Raw genomic sequence first — 19,885 nt, 5'->3', positions numbered from 1 at the left:
GCGTCTGTAACTAATCTCCCCCCCCTCTCACCGGCGCGCGTCGGTGTACAGCTGTCAGAAGTCACGTGACGCGGGACCTGTCACCTCGTGAAGCGCACTGTCACCCTGCGTTTGATTAAGAATAATAGTATGTACATTTAAAGAAGGAATTGGAGTTACTGTATATAATTTTGTGTATGTAAATATAATACATGTAAGGTACTGAAATATTTTTTTCATCGTCGAGAAAGAGAAATTGCGTTAAGAGTTTTAAATCTTCGCTTCAGTTATTGATAGAAAATGTTTTTATGACGAATTTCTGTCGATGACTTTAGATGTCTCTTCTGAATGGGTGTCTCTTTACTAAGCAAAATGTAATTTATTTAAAAAAATTAAATAAACAAAATATCTTTGAAAGAGAAAGGACAAAGAATAACGCTTTCTGATTAGCAATAAATTAATTTTAAACATATATTAAGTATATCTCAATTTTATTGTAATGTATTTCTCACATTTCTTTTCATTCTTTAAAGCTTGATTACACATTATTTTGTTGAATAGAGAGAATATCTATATAAAGGAATATAAAAAGAAACCATAGACATAATATGTGTTGAGGAGGAAAACTGCCTGATTTTTCGCCCTATTCTCTCTCTCTCTCTCTCTCTCTCTCTCTCTCTTCCCGTTCACACATAAACAAGAAAGAACACAAGGGAACAGAACGAAACAGAATGTGTTCTTTTCTACGTGTACACCTACCCCCACTTTTTAAATAAAAACAATCGTTCTATGAAAGAAATTCAATATGATATCTGATATAATATTCGATATCACAAGGCGCTGCATTCAAGCTACAAATGTCCAAATAAAAACATGTGTACATATGGTATTTAATCTCTTTCTATAATTTATTACAAAAATATTTATTCTCAAATATTATTTTTGCTGTAATAATATAGAAATTGCTATGCATAAGAATGATTAATAAGCTGTGACATCTTTTGAGAGATCTTTGAGGATAAATTAAGCTTTTAAGCGTCAAGACTGTCGAAATTATTACAAATTCTTTGTCTGCCGTGTTTTTACTTATGCACATGTACCTTCGAAGACGGTAAAAAGACATTATTTGTTTAATACTGAATAGTAAAAAAATTGCAAGAATTAGTATATAAAAGTTGGCAATTTATGTTATACTAAAAGATATACTTCTCTAATAATTTCCATGTGCATTAAAAAATTGTATTGAAAGCACTTTATTTTTATCAAGTTAAATAACGGACAATATTATTATACGTTTAATTAAAAAATGAGATAAAAAGAAAAGGTTATACAATATGTGATTTTCAGAAGATTGCGATCATCGTCGCACATTACTCGATAATGAAAAGGAACACAAACTCAAAAAAACAGAACGTTTATTGGATCGAGGAGACTCCAAAATCGTCAACAGCTTTCCGAAAGCTCGGACAAGCAAAAAGGATTTTGCATGGCAAACCTGCTGGGTTTCCGGCACACAAATTTTTTCAACGCGAATTAATCAATCGAGGTGCACTTGCAGAAAGCGTAGAAGCAGACGTAGTTCTCAGATTTCTCGAAAAGGTCACTTATCAAACGTATCATGAACGCTTATTGAATTTTAATTTATCAAATTAAGTGAATTCACATTGATTTATCTAACAAAATATTATATATTTTATATTATATATTTTTTATTAAAACTCACACGTTTTATTTTCACTTAATGTCAAATGCGACTTCGATTCTGTTTTATTTATATCATAAAGTATATTCACAATGAAATACATCAGCGTACGGACGCATCTCGCGTTATAATACACGGTCAGCATAATGCATACACATTCTCGGATTTATCGCAGGTACGGCTCTATTAAGGTGTAACGAGGGCACGTTCCGCGTGCGCAAGATATACGGAGATGGCAATTGCATGTTTAGGGCAATCAGTTACATTTTGTGGCGGAACGAGGAAGAGCACCAATCCCTTCGAGCTATGGTCAGTCCGTGATTAACATAAACATTATTTAATCGTGTGAATTATGATTCTCGGTATGCGTATAAATATCATAGAAGACGAAGATTCGTTGCGTCACGAAATCAAAAATAGAATCATTTACGCACTTTAAATAATTGAATAAATGCCACATATATCATTGCTCTTTTAAACGTCGTCTATTACGCGTTGACAGTTCGACTTACGCAGTAATTGATATATGACGACACATATTTATAAGCTGTGGGCAAAATGAATAAAAATTGAGATCTTTTATTTTCAATAAAGGAGATTTAAAAAATAGGCAATAAAATTATATTAAAATTTATTTAACAGTGTTCTCTTTAATTTTTGTTGTATTTTGTATTTTGTACTATTTCATATAATTTGTGGAAATATATAAGGAAAGCATTAAAGCATGCTGCAAGTATTGAATTTATTAAGATTATTAATATTCATATTTATAAACATAGCATGTATAATTTAATTAAAATGTTTTAACTTATTTTGTTATTAAATAATATAAACAAATGTATAAGGAAAGCATTAAAGGATGATGTATTGAATTTATTAAGGTTATTGATGTTTATATTTATAAACATAGGATGTGCAATTTAATATTTTAATTTATTTCGTTATTAAATAATATAAACAAATATATAAGGAAATGCGATATGAATGTTCATATGAATGCGAATAGTATTATATATTATATATAATTAATAATAATATATTTGACAGGTTGTGCGACACATTAGGGACAATTGGCGCGAGTACGGCTCTTTCGTGATGGCCGAGTGGAACATTTCGGATCGCCAAGAGTATTATGATTACATGAATCCAGTGGGTACGTTTGCCAGTGAACTAGAATGTACGGTGGCCACAAAACTTCATCGCATGAATCTCTCGATCTACCGCGAACTCGCCGGCGGATACGAGCTCGAGCTGGTCTTCCACAATAGTGTGAATATCAACTATGAGACCGCGAGGCTTCTGTTCACCGGATGCTCCGAAAACGGTCATTACGACGTATTATTACCCAAGTCGATATCGAGCATGTACGTGAGTTAATATACGAGTTAGCAAGAATGGATAAAAATTGAAATTTTTTTATTTTCAATAGATGAGATCAAATAGGCAATAAATTTATATTAAAATTTATTTTATTGAAGTTCTCTTTGACTTTTATCATATTTTGTATCTTGTAATATTTTATATAATTTGTGGAAAATATATAGGAAAAGCATATATGATATTCTTTGAATTTATTGGGATTATTGATATTTATATTTATGAAAATAAGGATTGTACAATTTAATATTTTAATCTAATATTTCTTTAATATTTCTTTAATATTTATCTCTTTATTAAATAATATAAACAAATATACGTATAAGGAAATGACATTCATACATGCGAATAATACTATGTATAAAAGAACGTTTGCTGTGTATATGCAAGAAAGAAAGAAACGTGTTTTTTTTTGTTATTAACAAAAAAATCTCGGTTTTCATATAAAAATTGCAAAATTCTTTATTGTATAATGTCAATTTCTGATGTTGTTATTTGAGTTATATCAACAATTAATTGAAATATGTCGGAATAAATTTACTGATTTACACAAGTCGTGAGAAAGTACTACTTGCTGCTTGCTGCTCGTCTTTCAAACGACTATTAAAACTTTTTGCCATCCATCTCGAGCAAATTCACTGTCAGAAAACACAAATTTCCCACACTCATGTCGGTGGTCGGCACTGGAATGCTTCACGCTTCATGAGCAAGTACAGGATTTAAAAGGAATAATCGCATCCCTGCGTGTGAAGCCATTGTGTGACCGTCGTTATTGCACTATGGATCATGCAACTGAAATACAAGATCGCATAAAGTCAATTAAAATAAAGTCAATATACAGAGTACTGAAAATTACATTTAACCAACCTACAGCAATCGTAACGTAGATTTCGATTGCTATAGGTTGATTAAATATAAGCCTCAATTTTAATTTATAAATTTATTATACGATTTAACAGAGTACATAAATGTCAGTATATTAATAGAGCAATAAAATGAAAATATGAATAAAATATGTAATTCTCTATTTCAAATACATATGTCAAGTGGCAGCATTGAATTTAAATATGTGCTATATTTATTAATTACTAACTCTAATTACGTAAGCAAATTTTGTGTAATTTTGTCTTTAAATACATACTTACATATTTATATACTTAGATGCGTACAACAAAAGATTCTTTATTTTCTTTTACTGCGCATTTTACTATGTAATTTTGTGTAAATATTCTTAAAAACTATCTTGTTATTGTAATTTTTAGAAATTTACAATTGTGCTATTTCATCTGTAATAGGTATATAATACAGGATGCTCCATTGAAAATGCCCTATTTTTATATTAAAAAAATTAAAATGTAGAGCGTTTCAAATAGAATATCCTGTATAATATTGATGCATTCAGACTACAATCTCTCTATTTACCTTATTCTATATAGCATTTTTGAATACCAACTGATACTGATAACGCTCTGATCCCTGCTGACCGCCTGCACGACTTCCTCAGCCACTTGTTGCTCTTTTTGTCTCGTACAACTACAATATAATAAGTTAATAAATTAAAAGTCATTATCGAGAAACAGCAGCAACATTTTTTTCTCAAGAAAACTCACTCGCGCCCCGCTACTGGTGAAATTGTCAGGAAGGTGAGATGACTACTGTGATCGCTCAACTGTTGAGCCAAACTTTCCATCAGGCCTGTATGTAAATAATAAATATGTCCCATATGTAAATAAATCACGCTTAATCGACACGGAGTTTATTGTTTACCATTCGCGATTTAATGAGCTGATCTTTATACTGACCGGCAATCGCTGCTCTCGAGCCCAGGTATACATCCTGAGTGGATGCAAGCGGTGTAACTCCGACAACATATGCTCTATTGCGTCGTAACATCAAGGGTAAAAACGCTAGCATCATCTGCAATAATAAAAAAAAAAATAAACAAGAAACTGATTTTATTATCTAATAAATTAATATTAAAAAAAAAAACGAGAATTTCAAGCCTCAAAATATCTTTAAAAAAATAAACCCTACATATTATTAATTGCCAACATTTACCCAATAGTGGCTCATGAGAGTCGTGTTAGCCATGTCGAAGATATCTTGATTAGGCTGACCGGCACAGGTCACCAGGACGTCGATACCGCCAACCTCGTCCTCGATCTTCCTGGCGATCTCGCGGATGGCATTACGGTCCAGTAGATCGCACTCGTACGCCATCATCATAGGCTTTTCATTATCCGACTCGTGCTTTCTGTAATCTGGCCCGATTCCCTCCACCCTGCAACACCGCGATCTCAACCTGGCGATTATTTCTTCAACGTACCTGAGATTGTTATCCACACAGATCACAGAACATCCGCCCTTCGCGAATGCCTCGGCGAGAGATTCGCCGAGCGTGGACGAGACACCGGCAATCTGTTGCGGAAAACATTGTCTATTAAGAAAATATTATTTTACGTATTTTCAAAGCTATTTAATTTTAAAACAGATCATACGTAATTAAATCGTGAATGTATGTCTGATTTAAAAATAAATATTCATTTATTTATATGCGTAGAATTAATTTTCTTTCTACTTTTCTAATTTTAGTTAAAACTGCATTTATTATATCATGTATAGATGTTATATTTTAAATAAATCGGAAATATTTGAAATATTCAATGCGATTAAAAATATATGATATATGTAAGTAAAAAGTGTGCGTACTAAGACTACATCGCCGGTTAGGTCTCTTGGTGGCTTTGGTAGCAGTGATTTTACAGCACTAAGAATACTTAAGAAACCAGAAATTGCAGCACCAATTAAAAATTCGGCGCTGAGGTAGAGCCAGATATTGGTGGAAGAGTCTGATCTCTTTGTGATTATTGCTTCGTCCCTAATTGGTAGCATCATCCAACTGTAACATAAAATAATAAAAATTTATTTTATTATAATAAACAAGTTTGATAAAAAAAAACAAAGAGAGAGAGAGAGAGAGAGAGAGAGAGAGAGAGAGACAAAATTATGCATGAATTTAGATATAAAATTTGATAATCGCTTAAACATGTAACCTGATCATTATTATTTGCATCGATAATAACGACGGAATTATAATTTACTGTATGACAATATATAATTATATCGTAGATAATTGTGTGATATTGTCTCTCAATATGATTACTAATGCAGTTTTTCCTTCATTTTTTCTTTTTTACTGAACTTATAAAGATTTCGTAAAATCGATTTTTATAACAGAATCATTTTCCTAATTACTACAGAGATATGATAAATTATGCTTGCACTCTCTGTCGAAATCGATGCCTTATCCTGAGAAAGTATCAACGCGATATGAGCAAGTGATTATGTAATATGTAAACTCCTGTGTGTCTGCCACATGACGTGTAATAAAGGATATCGTGCTTTAGGAACAAGCAAGCACCCGATGAAAAAGATTTACGACCGTCGCATCAAGGCGCGAAAGCAAACTAATCAAATAAAGATTGCTTATGTTTGGAAATCGTTGCAAGGATATATGTTTCAAGTAGCTAAAAAGATGATTTAAATTCATCATATGTCTCTAATTTTGATGTATTGCGAAAAATTCCAAGGATCTTACTGCAGTTAATTGTTCAGCATTGCAAAAATGTTAAATTCCGATTGAATTAATTAAATGTATATTTTATGCCAGAATATATTTTCCATTAATGTCATATTTTTTTCTGACATTTTTAATAAATGTTAATCTCTTTTTTAACGCATCCTATTTAATGAATAATTAACGAAAATTACATTTTTCAGAGAGAGCAAAAAAATTAATGACAAAATTTACATGAAACAAATGTTAAAATAACTTATTATACAAATAGATACATCTATAAAACACATATTTAATTTATATATGTGCGTGTTGTACGTGTATATGCATAGTTTTATATATGTACATTTTAGATTTTTATATTAAAATTTAATACAGTAATATTAGTTATTTATTGTATTAATATTATTAAAAATATTAAATGTAAATTTATGTAACTTTATTTATAGTACAGTTACTTGTCTTGATTTAATCATCATCGTTTCACGAAAATTATATAGTCAATCGGGCAAAATTTATAAATTAATTTACGACATTTTAAAACCAGTTTGTGTTAATATTCAATAGCTGTTTCTACTTTTGACATAATTGACGATGAATAAGCGCCAGAATCAGGTGCCAAATGCAACAAAATAAAAAAGAACTCGCCGTTACGCTTTAAACTTTATTTCCAATTAGAATAGAATTTACTGCTTAATTGTTACTACTTTGACACCTACTCGCGAAAAGGAAGTATTAACGTTTTTGTTATATAAAGAAAAAAAAATAAAGTTCACATGCGAAAAATTAGAACAGAATGCAATATTATATTAGGAAATGTGGAGTGTATGTACTCAGGCACACACACACAGACACATATACATTATATCTAGATAAATAATTAGGCCTTATTGCATATTTTAGTTATGATTTAATGAATTAATTTTAAATGAAAAAAAAACCATTTACATTTCTTTTTCTAAATATATCATAATCTTAATTATAATATAAATAAAATAAATTTAATAAGCTACAAATTAGTTCACTAATTTTAGCTTGAAGATTATTTATAGTTAAGTTGAAGTTTAATTACAATTAAATAATATATACTATTTATAAATATGTACTGAGTTTTTTATAATCAAATATTTATAATATTTATAATATTTACAATATTTATAATATTTATAACATTTATAAAAATATTAATAATATTATATTATAACCAATTTAAAATATTTATAATGTAGCGAATAATTTTAATTAATGATCAGATTTAATATGCAGACTTTTCTGATTTGATAAATTATATATTCTACTATATGATTATCAGTAATGTGTATACGTATGGCTCCAAAGAAAATTCAAAGTGTCGCAACTATGCGGTTTAACAAGCCGTAAAGTTACCGTCTTACTCTTTTTCTGATTAAATAATATAAAACGCAATTGGTTGGGTTAGATCTCGACATAATCTTGACATCACCTAAGAGAACAAATAAAAACATTGCTTTCGAAATGATTGGACTAGCAAACACCATGACTTTGTGATTGAATAGCACAAAATAGAGAATATTACGACTTATGGTCTCATCAGAATTTTATACTGTCTTTTAGTGCTAATTTATGATAAATTAATGGTGGAATATTACATATCAGACTAATTAGTTTAATAAGGTCTTTTAAGAAGGCCTTTCAGTAAATTATGTTAAATTAATTGTAATGTATATTATAATGTATATGTTATATTTATTTCATGTGTGAGCTGTCACAAAAAATTTTATCATAAATAAAAGATCATTTTATTTATATCGATTAACTCAACCGATCCGTTTTAATTGTCAACTAATAAGTCGAGAAAATCATTTGAAAGGATACGATTCAGTGCATTTAAATTCCGACAACAACATTACATAACAGTGCATAAATTAATTGAGATAAATGCTTACAATTAGATATTTTATTTTTGTTAAAAAAGTGACTTGTTACTGAAAAATAAAAATCTGCAATTAATTTATATTGATTTTTATATTATATATATATATATATATATATATATATATATATATATATATAAACATTTATTTCTTACTAGACGTACATTACTAATACTATAAAAATGGCTCATGATGCAATCGAAGCTTGCAATACGTTAAAAACTTCAATGACATAATCAGGAAATTGACAGAGTTAAAGCAAACACAATCGAAAGATTTAAAACGCAAATTTGCTACTTTATATTCTTAAAGCATCTGGCCATTGTTTTCTACTATACCCGTCTACAGCCAATTAAAAAAATATTGAATATAACCAGTCAGTGCCTAAAATATTATGCAACATACGAATACGACATAATACAATGTAAGTGCAATACTAGATGCAAATAAAATGAAATAGAGTGTCTGTAGATCAAATGTTCTTTTTTCCTGTTACATAAGGTGTATGTTTCTTGAATGCATTGCTTTCCATCGAAATGGACGTGGTAAAAAGTAGTTCAACCAACTACACTTGCCGCAATCAAACCTCTATTAGAAAATCTAATAATTATTATGCGTGAGTCAAATTAGATACTACTATGTTTGAAGCATTAATAAAATTCTTTTTAAAATTACATTTTGCAGAAAATAATCGGTATTGACATAAAACGATGCATGATAGGTAAATTAAGTTTAATCAACTATCTTCTTCACCGCAACTAACACTAATAATAATGTGATTAGAGTTAAATTGTAATCGGTGATGTTATGACTTTCTGTATTAATGCGAAACGTTGATAACGCATGTAATACTTATTGCAATATAATACTGATAAAAAAACGAGATATAAGTACAAAGAAACTTCACTTTCGTTAAGAGAGATTACGATGTTATTGTTTTATTGATTGAAACTGAGAAAATTTTCTTCGCGATGGTGATTGACGAACGTATTATCAGACAGATCATATCTTGTGATGCATTAAAGTATAATTATACAGGATCGTATTAGATTGTGATCTCTTACGTCAGTTTTAAAGTGCGCACTATATGCATATACATGAGCTCAATCTATAATCTGAACTATAATTTGAATAAATAATTTAAAAAAATTGGAAAAAATAGAAAAATTGACACCTACGTTGTACATTTTGACCTACAATCTCTGCAATTTCCGGTGAACGTTAGTAATGAACTAGTTTTAGGGGCAATTCAAGGTAAACTTCTACATTTTCCAATGCAATGTATTTCTCATGAGAGTAGCACAGAGATTTCCTTCTATCCTTGAGATAAGATCATAAAGACTGACATTATAAGTATATCGCGTGATTTGTTCCTTTAGATTTACTTTTTAATCGCATATTATGTAAATTATTGTTATTTATTACATACTTATTATTATATTATTATAAAATTATTGTATATATCTAAATATATATAAATATTAAATTATGTTAATTATAAATATATTATTACATTTTATAAATTATAAAAAAATTACGAAAAATTTTATTATGCTGAAGCCAAATCTAATAACAAAGGGATATAGTAAAAGAATATAGATAGTCTATATCTTAAGCTTGTCTTTAGAATGTACGGAATAGCATTGATAATAGATATGTGTGTGTTACAATCAATCGTGTACATGACGCATTAAGTTCGATGCAAGCTATGATAAAAGATTTCAAAAAAAAGTAACCTTGATGCCATTAATAATTGCTCCTACGTCAGAAATTGCGCCGTTGGAAATGTATTTATTATTCTAACTAACATTACTGTTTTTTGCATATTTATAAAAGAATGCTAATAGTATGTATTTTCTAAAATCAGCTTGTTTTACGTTATTGTTACACGTTTTACAAGTTGCGTAAAAACTTCATTCTCTCCATTCTCTTTTACATTTTCAAAGATGCTAAATTTCAATTTAATTTTGTGGACTGGCACTTCTCTATACAATCTTGTACTATAATAAAAAAATTGCTAGTTGTTAAATTAATAAATATTTATATTATTTAGATATCTGATTTGAATCACTATGAATATCTGAATTAAAAAATTTTTTTAAATGAGAAAAATTCCTCATTTATTTAATAAAAGAACTTTATATTACATACATATATATATCAATGTAAGAACTATCTAAAAATCAAGATATATTTTAAAATTCTTGAAAACTTTGTAATTAATTGTATTTTACCTTAATTTTTTATATTTATATTATTTTTATTTCTGAAAGACATTCTAAATCGTTGATATTTCTAATTTAAAGTTTGTAGATAAAGGTAAAAATGATATAAACATAGTATAAACGTAGTATAATTATATAAAAGTAGTATAAAGTTGTCGCAATTATAGAATTTATTAAAATACCGGTTTCCAATGCCAAATAAAATATGGGGAACTTTATATGGAAATGAAAAATTTGTACAATAAAAAACTTGAAAATATTTCTGAAATAAATTAAGCAATAGGCACTTTAAATAAATTTAGAACTCATATAAACAACTCTTCTAGGGTTAGGTCAATTAAATTTTTTTTTATTTCGTCATGTCAGCAGAAATGCGGTCAAATCAGCAATGAACGCGGGAAGATTATTAAAAGTGTCAAATGTTTTTTTTTTTATAAATACTAAATTTTTCAATAATTTGCAGATTTTTAAATTATCTGCGTTATTTTCGATAAACTTTATACATAAAAAAATTTTATTTTACTTGCAGTATGCACAATTGTAATAACGCACATAATTTATATATAATAATATATTAATAAATTAGTTAACTGTAATATATATATATGAATTTCCAAGTTTATATTGATATCTCACTTTCGTGAAATTTTAATAAACACGTTGGATATAAACTTGACTAAACAGAACACATTTAATGAGCACTAGAAAATAAAAACAGAAAAATGACACATCATATATTTGAAAGATTTACCCAAAAAGAATAATGAGAAGTATATTTCAAAATTAATAAAAGATAAAGTGAAATGCAAGACACTTTAAACTTCTTTATTTTATCATAACACAAATCAAATTTTCAAACACGATGAATATCACTGAAAACTACACGATGCTATTTTAACACATTTGGGACAAATGTCCAAAATTTATTTCACGTTATACACAAAAGTATACACGCGGTGAAAATGCACTCTTGGAACGAAACGTTACCCTGCCGGACGCGTAGATCACTGGATCACGTCAGATCTCCAGGTTTCTAGACGGTTTCGTGAAATAGTAGGGACCGTGTGGGAGAAATGATATCCACGGTAATCGTGAGTATATAACGACAACAGCAGCGACGGTCAGAACGCTCGCCTCGCTTGAACTTGACTGAACGAAACACTCTAAAGAAACAACGTTCCAGCAATAATCGAGCGTGTAGGCAAGGTCATCGTCTTCTTCGTCGTCTACTTCAGTTTCTTCTCGTTCGAGTGTGTGCGAGACGCGACACTGTACCTGAACCTCGATACCATCACTCGGTGACGCATTCATCCAAAGATTATATTAAACTGCAACATTCTCCAGTTTGATTTTGACCTCGATCAGGACAAAGATCGCTTTGATCAAAGCATTCCAAGCTTAATAAAAGAAAGACATTTTATTACATGCTGATTTTTTTAAATTATACGGTGTATATATTATAATTTCCATTGCTCAGATAGAAAGAATTAAACCATCAAATAAAAAATTCTTAGAAAAAAATTGTTTACGAAAATCAAGACGCTGATAAATATGTATACCATTTAATCATATATTTTAAACCGACAATATGAAAAATTATAATAAATAATGTGAAGACATTCTAGACACGTGGCACAAGTTCATACAATACATATAGGCATAATCGATACATTTGTCATATATACAAAAAATTATAAAAAATTATAAATCATTTTTAAAAATTATAATTGCACATACATAGAGTATACAATTGCATACATATATTATTTTTAATACACAGCTGCAGAGAAGAATTTCGATAGCATTATACCTGTGTACATACTTAACATTGTTTTGGTACATATATATATATATATATATATATATGTGTGTAAAACCAGAAACTTATTTTTAATTGTATTTTTTAATTCTTTATGCACGTATATAAATTTATAATATTACCAACGTGCTTTCATTTAATCGCGGTATTTAATTTTGCAACAGACTTTATATGAAGTGAATGTTTTTTATAGAACAAAAGGTGTTGCCTTAACTTTGTATTACTTCTGTTATGTGTTGAAATATTAACGGAAACAAGAATAGTTGCACAGTATTATTGCAATATTAATCACATGTTTTCTCTACTAATTAGACGAAAATTAATGACTGAACTACATATGACAAACTGGCTCTAAATTAAGTAACTTTAATTTGGAAAGGTAACATTAACCACCTAATCTATACTTAAGCAATCCATATCTCTGAAAGCTATCTAAAAAGCAATCAACAAAGACATCTTATCGTTTTTTAAATATCTAGGATGTTTTTTGTGCTGTCTGGATGGTGAAAAACGAACAAAGGCATCCGGAATCTTTAACTCTGCAGTTCGTTAATCCGGTTCTTCTACCATGTAAAGTCAAGGCCACTCTCGAATCACGCATATCAAAATAGTTTCTTCTCTTACAAAATCAACTCGTCCAACTTTTGATTTAATATGCATTTAAATTTAATTTTTTCTTACAATAAATTAGGATACTTTTATTAGTTTTAAATTTATATTAATTTAAGGCAGAATAGTACTCATATGTACAGTTCGTTTTATATATATATACATTTCTTTGTTTCTTAATTTTTAATGTGCAATAAATCTTGTTTTTCATCAAGAATGCATTTATATATATATTATATATATATATATATTTTGCAATGCGATAAAAACGCGATAAGGTAATAAAAATAAGAAATAAATACAACAGAATAAACATCTCAAGTACATCAAATATACAATCTCCATATTCCTTGGCATATGGAAATGGCATCGCCTTGTCTGTTATTAATTCGTGGATGAAAAACTTCGTTATTCTCATTGAAACTAAAATATGCTAGGAAAAGAACAGATTTTTTTTACAAAAACTCGGCCTTTAGAACTGTTACTAATTAACTAATTAAAATATAAAAAGAATATCATTCGATAAATAGTAATTTAAAAGAAATAGTAATTTAAAAAAAACTATAATGTTAAAGACTTATAAGCTTGCCAGAGAAAGTTGATAATATATGTCTCTATAAAACTATTTAACGAGCAATTGATTATTCTTACAAATGTGGACCCGATGTCTGCTGACTAATTAGCTGAGAAATTATTCAATGAAGAAAACAAATATAAATTGCGGAATTGAACTTTTTTATTTCTTACATAGGTCGCGTTCGGGAAGACACTATTAGTACTAACAGCGTCGTCCACATAAATTTGGAAAATTTAAAGATTTATATATAAAACAGCAATTTCATTCTAATTATTTAAACACGTTTCTCGTTCCTTACATAGGTCGCGTTCGGGGAGACACTATTAGTACTAACAGCGTCGTCCACATAAATTTGGAAAATTTAAAGAAGTATATATAAAACAACAATTTCATTCCAATTTATTTAAAGACATTTTTTATTGTTCCAAATTTATGAGAACGACGCTGTTAGTACTAATAGTGTCTCCCCGAACGCGACCTGTAAGGAATGAAAAAGTTCAATTCCGCAATTTATATTTATTTTCTTCATTGAAAGATTTCTCAGCTAATTAGTCAGCAGACATCGGGTCCACATTTGTAAGAATAATCAATTGCTCGTTAAGTAGTTTTATAGAGACATATATTATTAACTTTCTCTGGCAAGCTTATAAGTCTTTAACTAAAGAACTCTTTAAGTCTATAATTTTTTTAAAATTACTATTTCTGTATCGAATGATATTCTTTTTATATCACTAGAACACCACAAGCGCGCACTATTCGTTGTACATATACGCTTTAAATTTGAATATTTTTGAAAAAGAGACCCTGTATATATATATATATATATATATATATACATACAGGGGGTCCGGTCGCGATCGCCCTATAGCTCAAGGGCAGATAGAGCAGGTCAAACTAAACATAAAAGTTCAAAAGTCCTCTACCATTTTGCGATTTGTGCAATAATTTTAAATTAGTAATTAAAAACGCTCAGCAAACGATATTACATATATATACAAAGTGTCCGATAATAATCGTTCCACCTCTCTAGAGCTGACAGAGCAAGTCAAACTGAACATATTATAAAAGTCCTGTACCATTTTGTGATTTTCGCAATAATTATTAAAATATTAATTAAAAACGCTTAGCATATGCTGTGTGCTATATACAGTGCGCGCTCACACACTGAGCGTTTTTAATTAATATTTTAATAATTATTGCAAAAATCACAAAATAACAAAATCACAAAACTTACTTGATTATGGTGAAATCGTGTGAAATATTACATAATATCATATCTATTGTAATGCTTCTCTCATTTATATTTCAATAAATTATATATGTATTAATAAATTTATACATTTTATATAAAGAGAATAGAACTTATTTCATACAATTATAAAGATAAATTACATAAACTTAATATTTTTAATTCATGCACGTGTGAAAAAATTAAGAAAGATACCATTGTTCATTGTTATTCACATACATGTTACTTCTCACATATATTACTTTTGCCATTCTCGTATCACTATATTATAATTGGCGAGTAAAGAATAGAAAAAAATGTAATTCGAATGAGAAAATCATGCATTATGTTTTATTTGTGTGTATATATTGCCTTGAAATTGTCAAGAAATGAAGTATCCACATATAAAGAAAAACATAATAAATTCTATTCTATTCATGGTTCAAGAATCAAATAAACACTTCTAAGTACATTTGCGACACTAAACGATACGTGATTGATAGCGCAAAATTATACAGGGAGCGAAAAATATTCAATTAAAAATGTAATAACAACGCAAAGGTGAAACAGAGACGGAACAACTCAGCAATGCGGTTTATTATACGATAACAGCAATCTCAAACAAATCGATGGAAAAGTAATAAAACAGATTCATATATCAGCGAGTGGTCGAACCCGACATTATTAATTACATAATCCAGCAAAAGTCGACGATAATGACGTGTCTCTGGCCGCGCATTTGATACGTCTGGTTTACTTTCTAAGAGAACGCTATTTCTTTTGATATGTTCCACGTTGATCGTTCTTTTTACTACCGTGTTTGTAGCATTTACATTATATAACAACGTGGGGAATAATCAAAAATATCCATTATCGAAACCTACTAAATTAAGAGATGTGTAATTTATTTTGTAAGGTATTTTATAGTGACTATAATTTGAAAGAAAGTTGAACGAGGAAATACCAAGCCGCGCATTAAATTATTTGAAATCAAAACAAAAAAGCTTATAACGTATATATTTAAAAAATTAATTTTATACAAATATTTATTAATCTAGGGATAAATTATGTTAGCTCTATCAAATTCATCTTACTTTAAAAATTATGTAAAGTTTATATCTAATAAATAAATATAAGCACTTTCCCTGTGTACAATTCCGTCATGCTTAACTTACTCTAAATCTAATTATAAATTCATTACATCCTTTTCTCTTTGTTTTCGATCGACATCCGCTAGGAAATCTAGTATCATGCGCATTACGCTTTCCGGAACAATTCTGAAAAAGGAACAAAATTAAAAGACACATTATCATGTAAAACTTCTACCGCAAAAGTAATTATTTATAAATTAATCTCAAAGCTACACAAAAAAATATTATAAATTATTACTAAATAATTGTAGGAAAAAACACGCGTAAGAATTACTTTTTATATCTGTATACTTTTACTCTTACTATATTCTTTTATATATATTTATATTTTATGTACCTATTAATTGCATTCAAAGAAAGGAGACACCTCGGTATTGAGTACTCTGTATAATTTCTTTGAATCGCTTTAATTATCTCTCGGGCAGCGTATTCTGGTGTTACAACGCCGAAAATGTAAGGAAATCTACAATTAATTTTGGATTAAAGTTTCTTTCTAATTTGCTATTGCCACAAGCACAAAAACAATGAGAATTCAATAAATTAATGTTATGGTAACAAAAAAAAAATTACAAGTTACGCATACTGCGCGAATATTTATTAAGAAAACCACCCTCTGCACAGTAATTTTCTTGTCAACTTTACGCTCGAAGTAATCAAATCACTGTAATCGGTATGGTAAGGAAATCTACGATTAATTCTGGATTAAAGTTTCTTTCTAATTCATCGTTATCACAAGCGTAAAAACAATGACAATTCAACGAAGCGGACACAAATAGATGTTATTGTAACAAAAAAATTATAAGTCACGCATATATGAATGAATATTTATTAAGAAGACTACTCTCTGTATATTAGTAATTTCCTTGTCAACTTTACGCTCGAACTAATCAAATTACTGTAATCGGTCTCGTTACATATGACCGTTTGATAATTCTAAATTGTGTAATAAAACTTAAATTTGCATATGTACATTTTTTTGTAAAACTATAAAAAATATAATATAATATGTAATATAAAATATAATATATAAATAGAATATATAAATAGAATATAATATATAATAAAATATATAAAATATAATAAAGTACCATTATAAATAACATCAATCCTAAAAAAAAAAAAAAAAAAAAAAACAAAAGTTAAAAATCATTGAATATAGTAAAATACATAATTCCTTGTTTTATTATTATTTCTATGATAAGTCAGCTTCTCTTAGTATTAATTAATTATATCTCACGCAATTATGCTGTTAAAATGGATAAAACAACCCAAGAGTACAACACTCGTGTGCAAATTATCACGCTCGTGCATCGACACAAGTGCGATGCGGAAGCATCGACTCGAAACAGATACTGTCTGTGTCCGTTAGAAAGTATTCGACCAATTAATAATACGGTGAGTACAAGCGTGTGGTGCAATAAATGAAATATTGCAATTACATCGTATCTCTACGTGATTCTTCCGCTAAAACATCTTACAAAACATAGAGTTTATTGCCTGTGACTCAAAATGTATTTTCACCTGTATTTGGGATCCTTCGCTAACCCGGTGTCTACGTAAAATGGATAAATCGTCGTGAATTGAATGTTGGATTTTCTTTCACCTAATCGCACTTCCTCGTGCAGGGCCTCCATAAGACCTAAAAAAATCAAATTTATGGAAACTATACCGCGAATGAATTTATCATATGCGAGATACCTCTCACGGCAAACTTTGATGAGCAGTACGCCACTTTTTGCGACACCCCGTAGATACCGCACATGCTACTTATCGCTACTATGTGGCCGCTATTTTTCTGCAGCATCATAGGCAGAAATGCCTCTATTGTCTATTTAAAAGAATTATTATAAAACATCTTGAGGAAAAAGGTATTTTAATATATTTATTAATTAATTTATTTAATATTTCATTTATTTAATTATTTATTTAATATTTTATTAATTTTGGGAAAAAGATGTATTGTTTTAATAATAACAACAGCTCTAGTAATATTTAAAAATACTACAGGAATTGTCAACAAATAAAGGCATACCCAGAAGTTTGAAAGCACATTAACGTTAAATGTCTTCTCTACGTCATCCGGATCAAAACTCAGATATGGCTTGTGATATAACACAGCCGCATTGTTAATGAGTATTGTCACGTCCGGCACGCCGATTTTTCTCATCAATCTCACCGTCTCTCGTACTTCCAATCTCTTTGAGACGTCGACCACAAAACCATAAACCTAAAGACTCCCATAGCTTAGCCTACATGTTTCATTAAAAATACCTGTGGATACATCATCTCCTTTTTCATAAAAAAAAAACATTAAAAAATAAAAGATATAAAATATAATTCAAAACAAAATATGGTAAAAATGAATATTATGTTATGGTATAAAATTAATTACTAATACAATAATTATTTATTTGACTAATTAAAATAATTAGTAATTAATTAAAATAATAAGTAGCTAAATATATACTTCTCCTCCATTCTTCGACACTTCCCTCATTGTTGATCGATTGTTATCAACATCATTGTCCCAACAAACTATTATACAACCCATCGATGACAATTGGATGGCTAACTCGCGACCGATACCGTGACCGGCTCCAGTGATCTAATTTCAGTGTTTGAAAAATATTATATATTTCCGTATATAGTACATATAGTGCGTAAAGTTATTGTAATCATTTCTGCTCGTTTCGAAAAGCGAAACTTACGAGAACGGTTTCTCCTAGTAAACGTTTCATGGAACGTGGTACAATCATTCTGAAAGTTGCGATTATCATCGCCAAGCTTATCTTCGCTGACAGAAAAGATAGATCCAGGAACAATCGATGCAATTTGATATCTTTGAAGATCCGTTGAATACTCTTCATCTTGAAATAGTTGTTAAAAATATAACCTGTCAAACATAAACGTGATGATCAATAAATTTAAGATTCTCATTTCTAAAAAAATCTTTATTTTTATTCCGTTACAAATTATTCAAATATAACGCCACTTTATTGCAACTATTTTAATTTATTAACACGCACATAATAACGTTATTATTAACTATTATTATAATTTTAATCGAATTTCATATTTAACTGCACAGCGGAAAGGAAGAAGAATCATCTTCAAAATATTAAAGTTTAGATTGAGATGATTGTGATCTCTTAAAGGACATTAGAAAGTATAAAACCACATTAAGGTTTAAGCGAATAGAAATGGGAAAAAATAAAAAAGAAAAATAACCGCACGTAAAATATTTGTGTAAATGCCCTGCAATTTCGTGACGTAATCCTCACTAGACCGTAATATTCACCGATCACTTTCCTTCCTACTCGCGAAACGTCAGTACGATAGCCAGTTTAGTTAAGGATTCGGAAATTTTTTAAACGCAATTTTAACAGGATGACCATGTCATTCAACGCTTGACAGTTTGTAACCATGACATTTATACGCGAATTTATAACATTAATCATAGACACCTAAGAATCTGTCGTTCTTCTGTTTTTTGTTCTCAAAAAACATGGGCTATATTAAATTAAAAAAAAAAAAAAATTAATAACATAGCACTGTGCTTGAAAAAAGATAATTTGTTTGAATATATTTTATTTAAATATCTAAAAAAAATAAAATTGTACGAGTCTCGCTGAAAATCTGTCAGTGCATAAAACAGTGTCTGCTACGATGTAATTTCCGATTGATTATTTCCTTTGTTTTATCTTTCAGAAAACTTCGGGTTCTCTCAA

The 19,885-nt window shown here is 29.1% G+C and overlaps 3 protein-coding genes across 6 annotated transcripts; 1 reads left to right on the top strand and 2 right to left on the bottom strand.

Annotated features, from left to right (window-relative positions):
* The first annotated feature begins 53 nt into the window (after positions 1 to 53).
* LOC140674426 (uncharacterized) lies at positions 54 to 3,076 on the top strand. Of its 2 annotated transcripts, XM_072907942.1 has the most exons (4): positions 54 to 127; positions 1,327 to 1,525; positions 1,857 to 1,990; positions 2,729 to 3,076. In XM_072907942.1, exons 2-4 carry the CDS (start codon positions 1,360 to 1,362, stop codon positions 3,056 to 3,058), a joined length of 630 nt encoding a protein of 209 aa, XP_072764043.1. In that variant the 5' UTR covers positions 54 to 127; positions 1,327 to 1,359; the 3' UTR covers positions 3,059 to 3,076. The 2 variants fall into 2 exon arrangements, with proteins under 2 accessions (XP_072764043.1, XP_072764041.1); XM_072907940.1 differs by lacking the exon at positions 54 to 127 and having other exon boundaries at positions 1,372 to 1,578.
* Positions 3,077 to 3,494: 418 nt separating this feature from the next.
* Positions 3,495 to 11,934, bottom strand: LOC140674425 (short-chain dehydrogenase/reductase family 16C member 6). 3 transcript variants are annotated; one of them, XM_072907937.1, is made up of 7 exons: positions 11,761 to 11,934; positions 5,768 to 5,957; positions 5,117 to 5,476; positions 4,861 to 4,975; positions 4,669 to 4,753; positions 4,481 to 4,591; positions 3,495 to 3,850 (listed from the first exon to the last, which is right to left on the bottom strand). In XM_072907937.1, the coding sequence occupies exons 2-7, from the start codon at positions 5,951 to 5,953 to the stop codon at positions 3,778 to 3,780; spliced, it is 930 nt and encodes a 309-aa protein (XP_072764038.1). In that variant the 5' UTR covers positions 5,954 to 5,957; positions 11,761 to 11,934; the 3' UTR covers positions 3,495 to 3,777. The 3 variants fall into 3 exon arrangements, with proteins under 3 accessions (XP_072764038.1, XP_072764040.1, XP_072764039.1); XM_072907939.1 differs by lacking the exon at positions 11,761 to 11,934 and adding an exon at positions 11,410 to 11,754; XM_072907938.1 differs by lacking the exon at positions 11,761 to 11,934 and adding an exon at positions 11,525 to 11,754.
* Positions 11,935 to 16,192: 4,258 nt separating this feature from the next.
* On the bottom strand, positions 16,193 to 19,024 carry Firl (firelighter). Its single transcript, XM_072907771.1, has 7 exons — positions 18,866 to 19,024; positions 18,625 to 18,762; positions 18,190 to 18,384; positions 17,856 to 17,985; positions 17,679 to 17,796; positions 16,495 to 16,620; positions 16,193 to 16,283 (listed from the first exon to the last, which is right to left on the bottom strand). Exons 1-7 carry the CDS (start codon positions 19,022 to 19,024, stop codon positions 16,193 to 16,195), a joined length of 957 nt encoding a protein of 318 aa, XP_072763872.1.
* Between the last annotated feature and the right edge of the window lie 861 nt (positions 19,025 to 19,885).

This window comes from Anoplolepis gracilipes, chromosome 16 (genome assembly GCF_047496725.1).
Source record: "Anoplolepis gracilipes chromosome 16, ASM4749672v1, whole genome shotgun sequence".
In the NCBI taxonomy this organism is placed as follows: domain Eukaryota; kingdom Metazoa; phylum Arthropoda; class Insecta; order Hymenoptera; family Formicidae; genus Anoplolepis; species Anoplolepis gracilipes.
This window is presented reverse-complemented; position numbering and strand designations above follow the sequence as displayed.

Excerpts from the sequence above, each read along its gene's own strand:
- LOC140674426 (XM_072907942.1), top strand. The coding sequence starts at position 1,360 with ATGAAAAGGAACACAAACTCAAAAAAACAGAACGTTTATTGGATCGAG. Across the intron at positions 1,526-1,856 it reads ACGCGAATTAATCAATCGAG|GTACGGCTCTATTAAGGTGT; the intron begins GTGCACTTGCAG and ends GATTTATCGCAG. Across the intron at positions 1,991-2,728 it reads ACCAATCCCTTCGAGCTATG|GTTGTGCGACACATTAGGGA; the intron begins GTCAGTCCGTGA and ends TATATTTGACAG.
- LOC140674425 (XM_072907937.1), bottom strand. The coding sequence starts at position 5,953 with ATGATGCTACCAATTAGGGACGAAGCAATAATCACAAAGAGATCAGAC. Across the intron at positions 4,592-4,668 it reads TCACCAGTAGCGGGGCGCGA|TTGTACGAGACAAAAAGAGC; the intron begins GTGAGTTTTCTT and ends ATTATATTGTAG. Across the intron at positions 3,851-4,480 it reads AAAATGCTATATAGAATAAG|TTGCATGATCCATAGTGCAA; the intron begins GTAAATAGAGAG and ends CTTGTATTTCAG.
- Firl (XM_072907771.1), bottom strand. The coding sequence starts at position 19,024 with ATGAAGAGTATTCAACGGATCTTCAAAGATATCAAATTGCATCGATTG. Across the intron at positions 17,986-18,189 it reads ATGTGCTTTCAAACTTCTGG|ACAATAGAGGCATTTCTGCC; the intron begins GTATGCCTTTAT and ends TCTTTTAAATAG. Across the intron at positions 16,621-17,678 it reads GCGAAGGATCCCAAATACAG|ATTTCCTTACATTTTCGGCG; the intron begins GTGAAAATACAT and ends AATTAATTGTAG.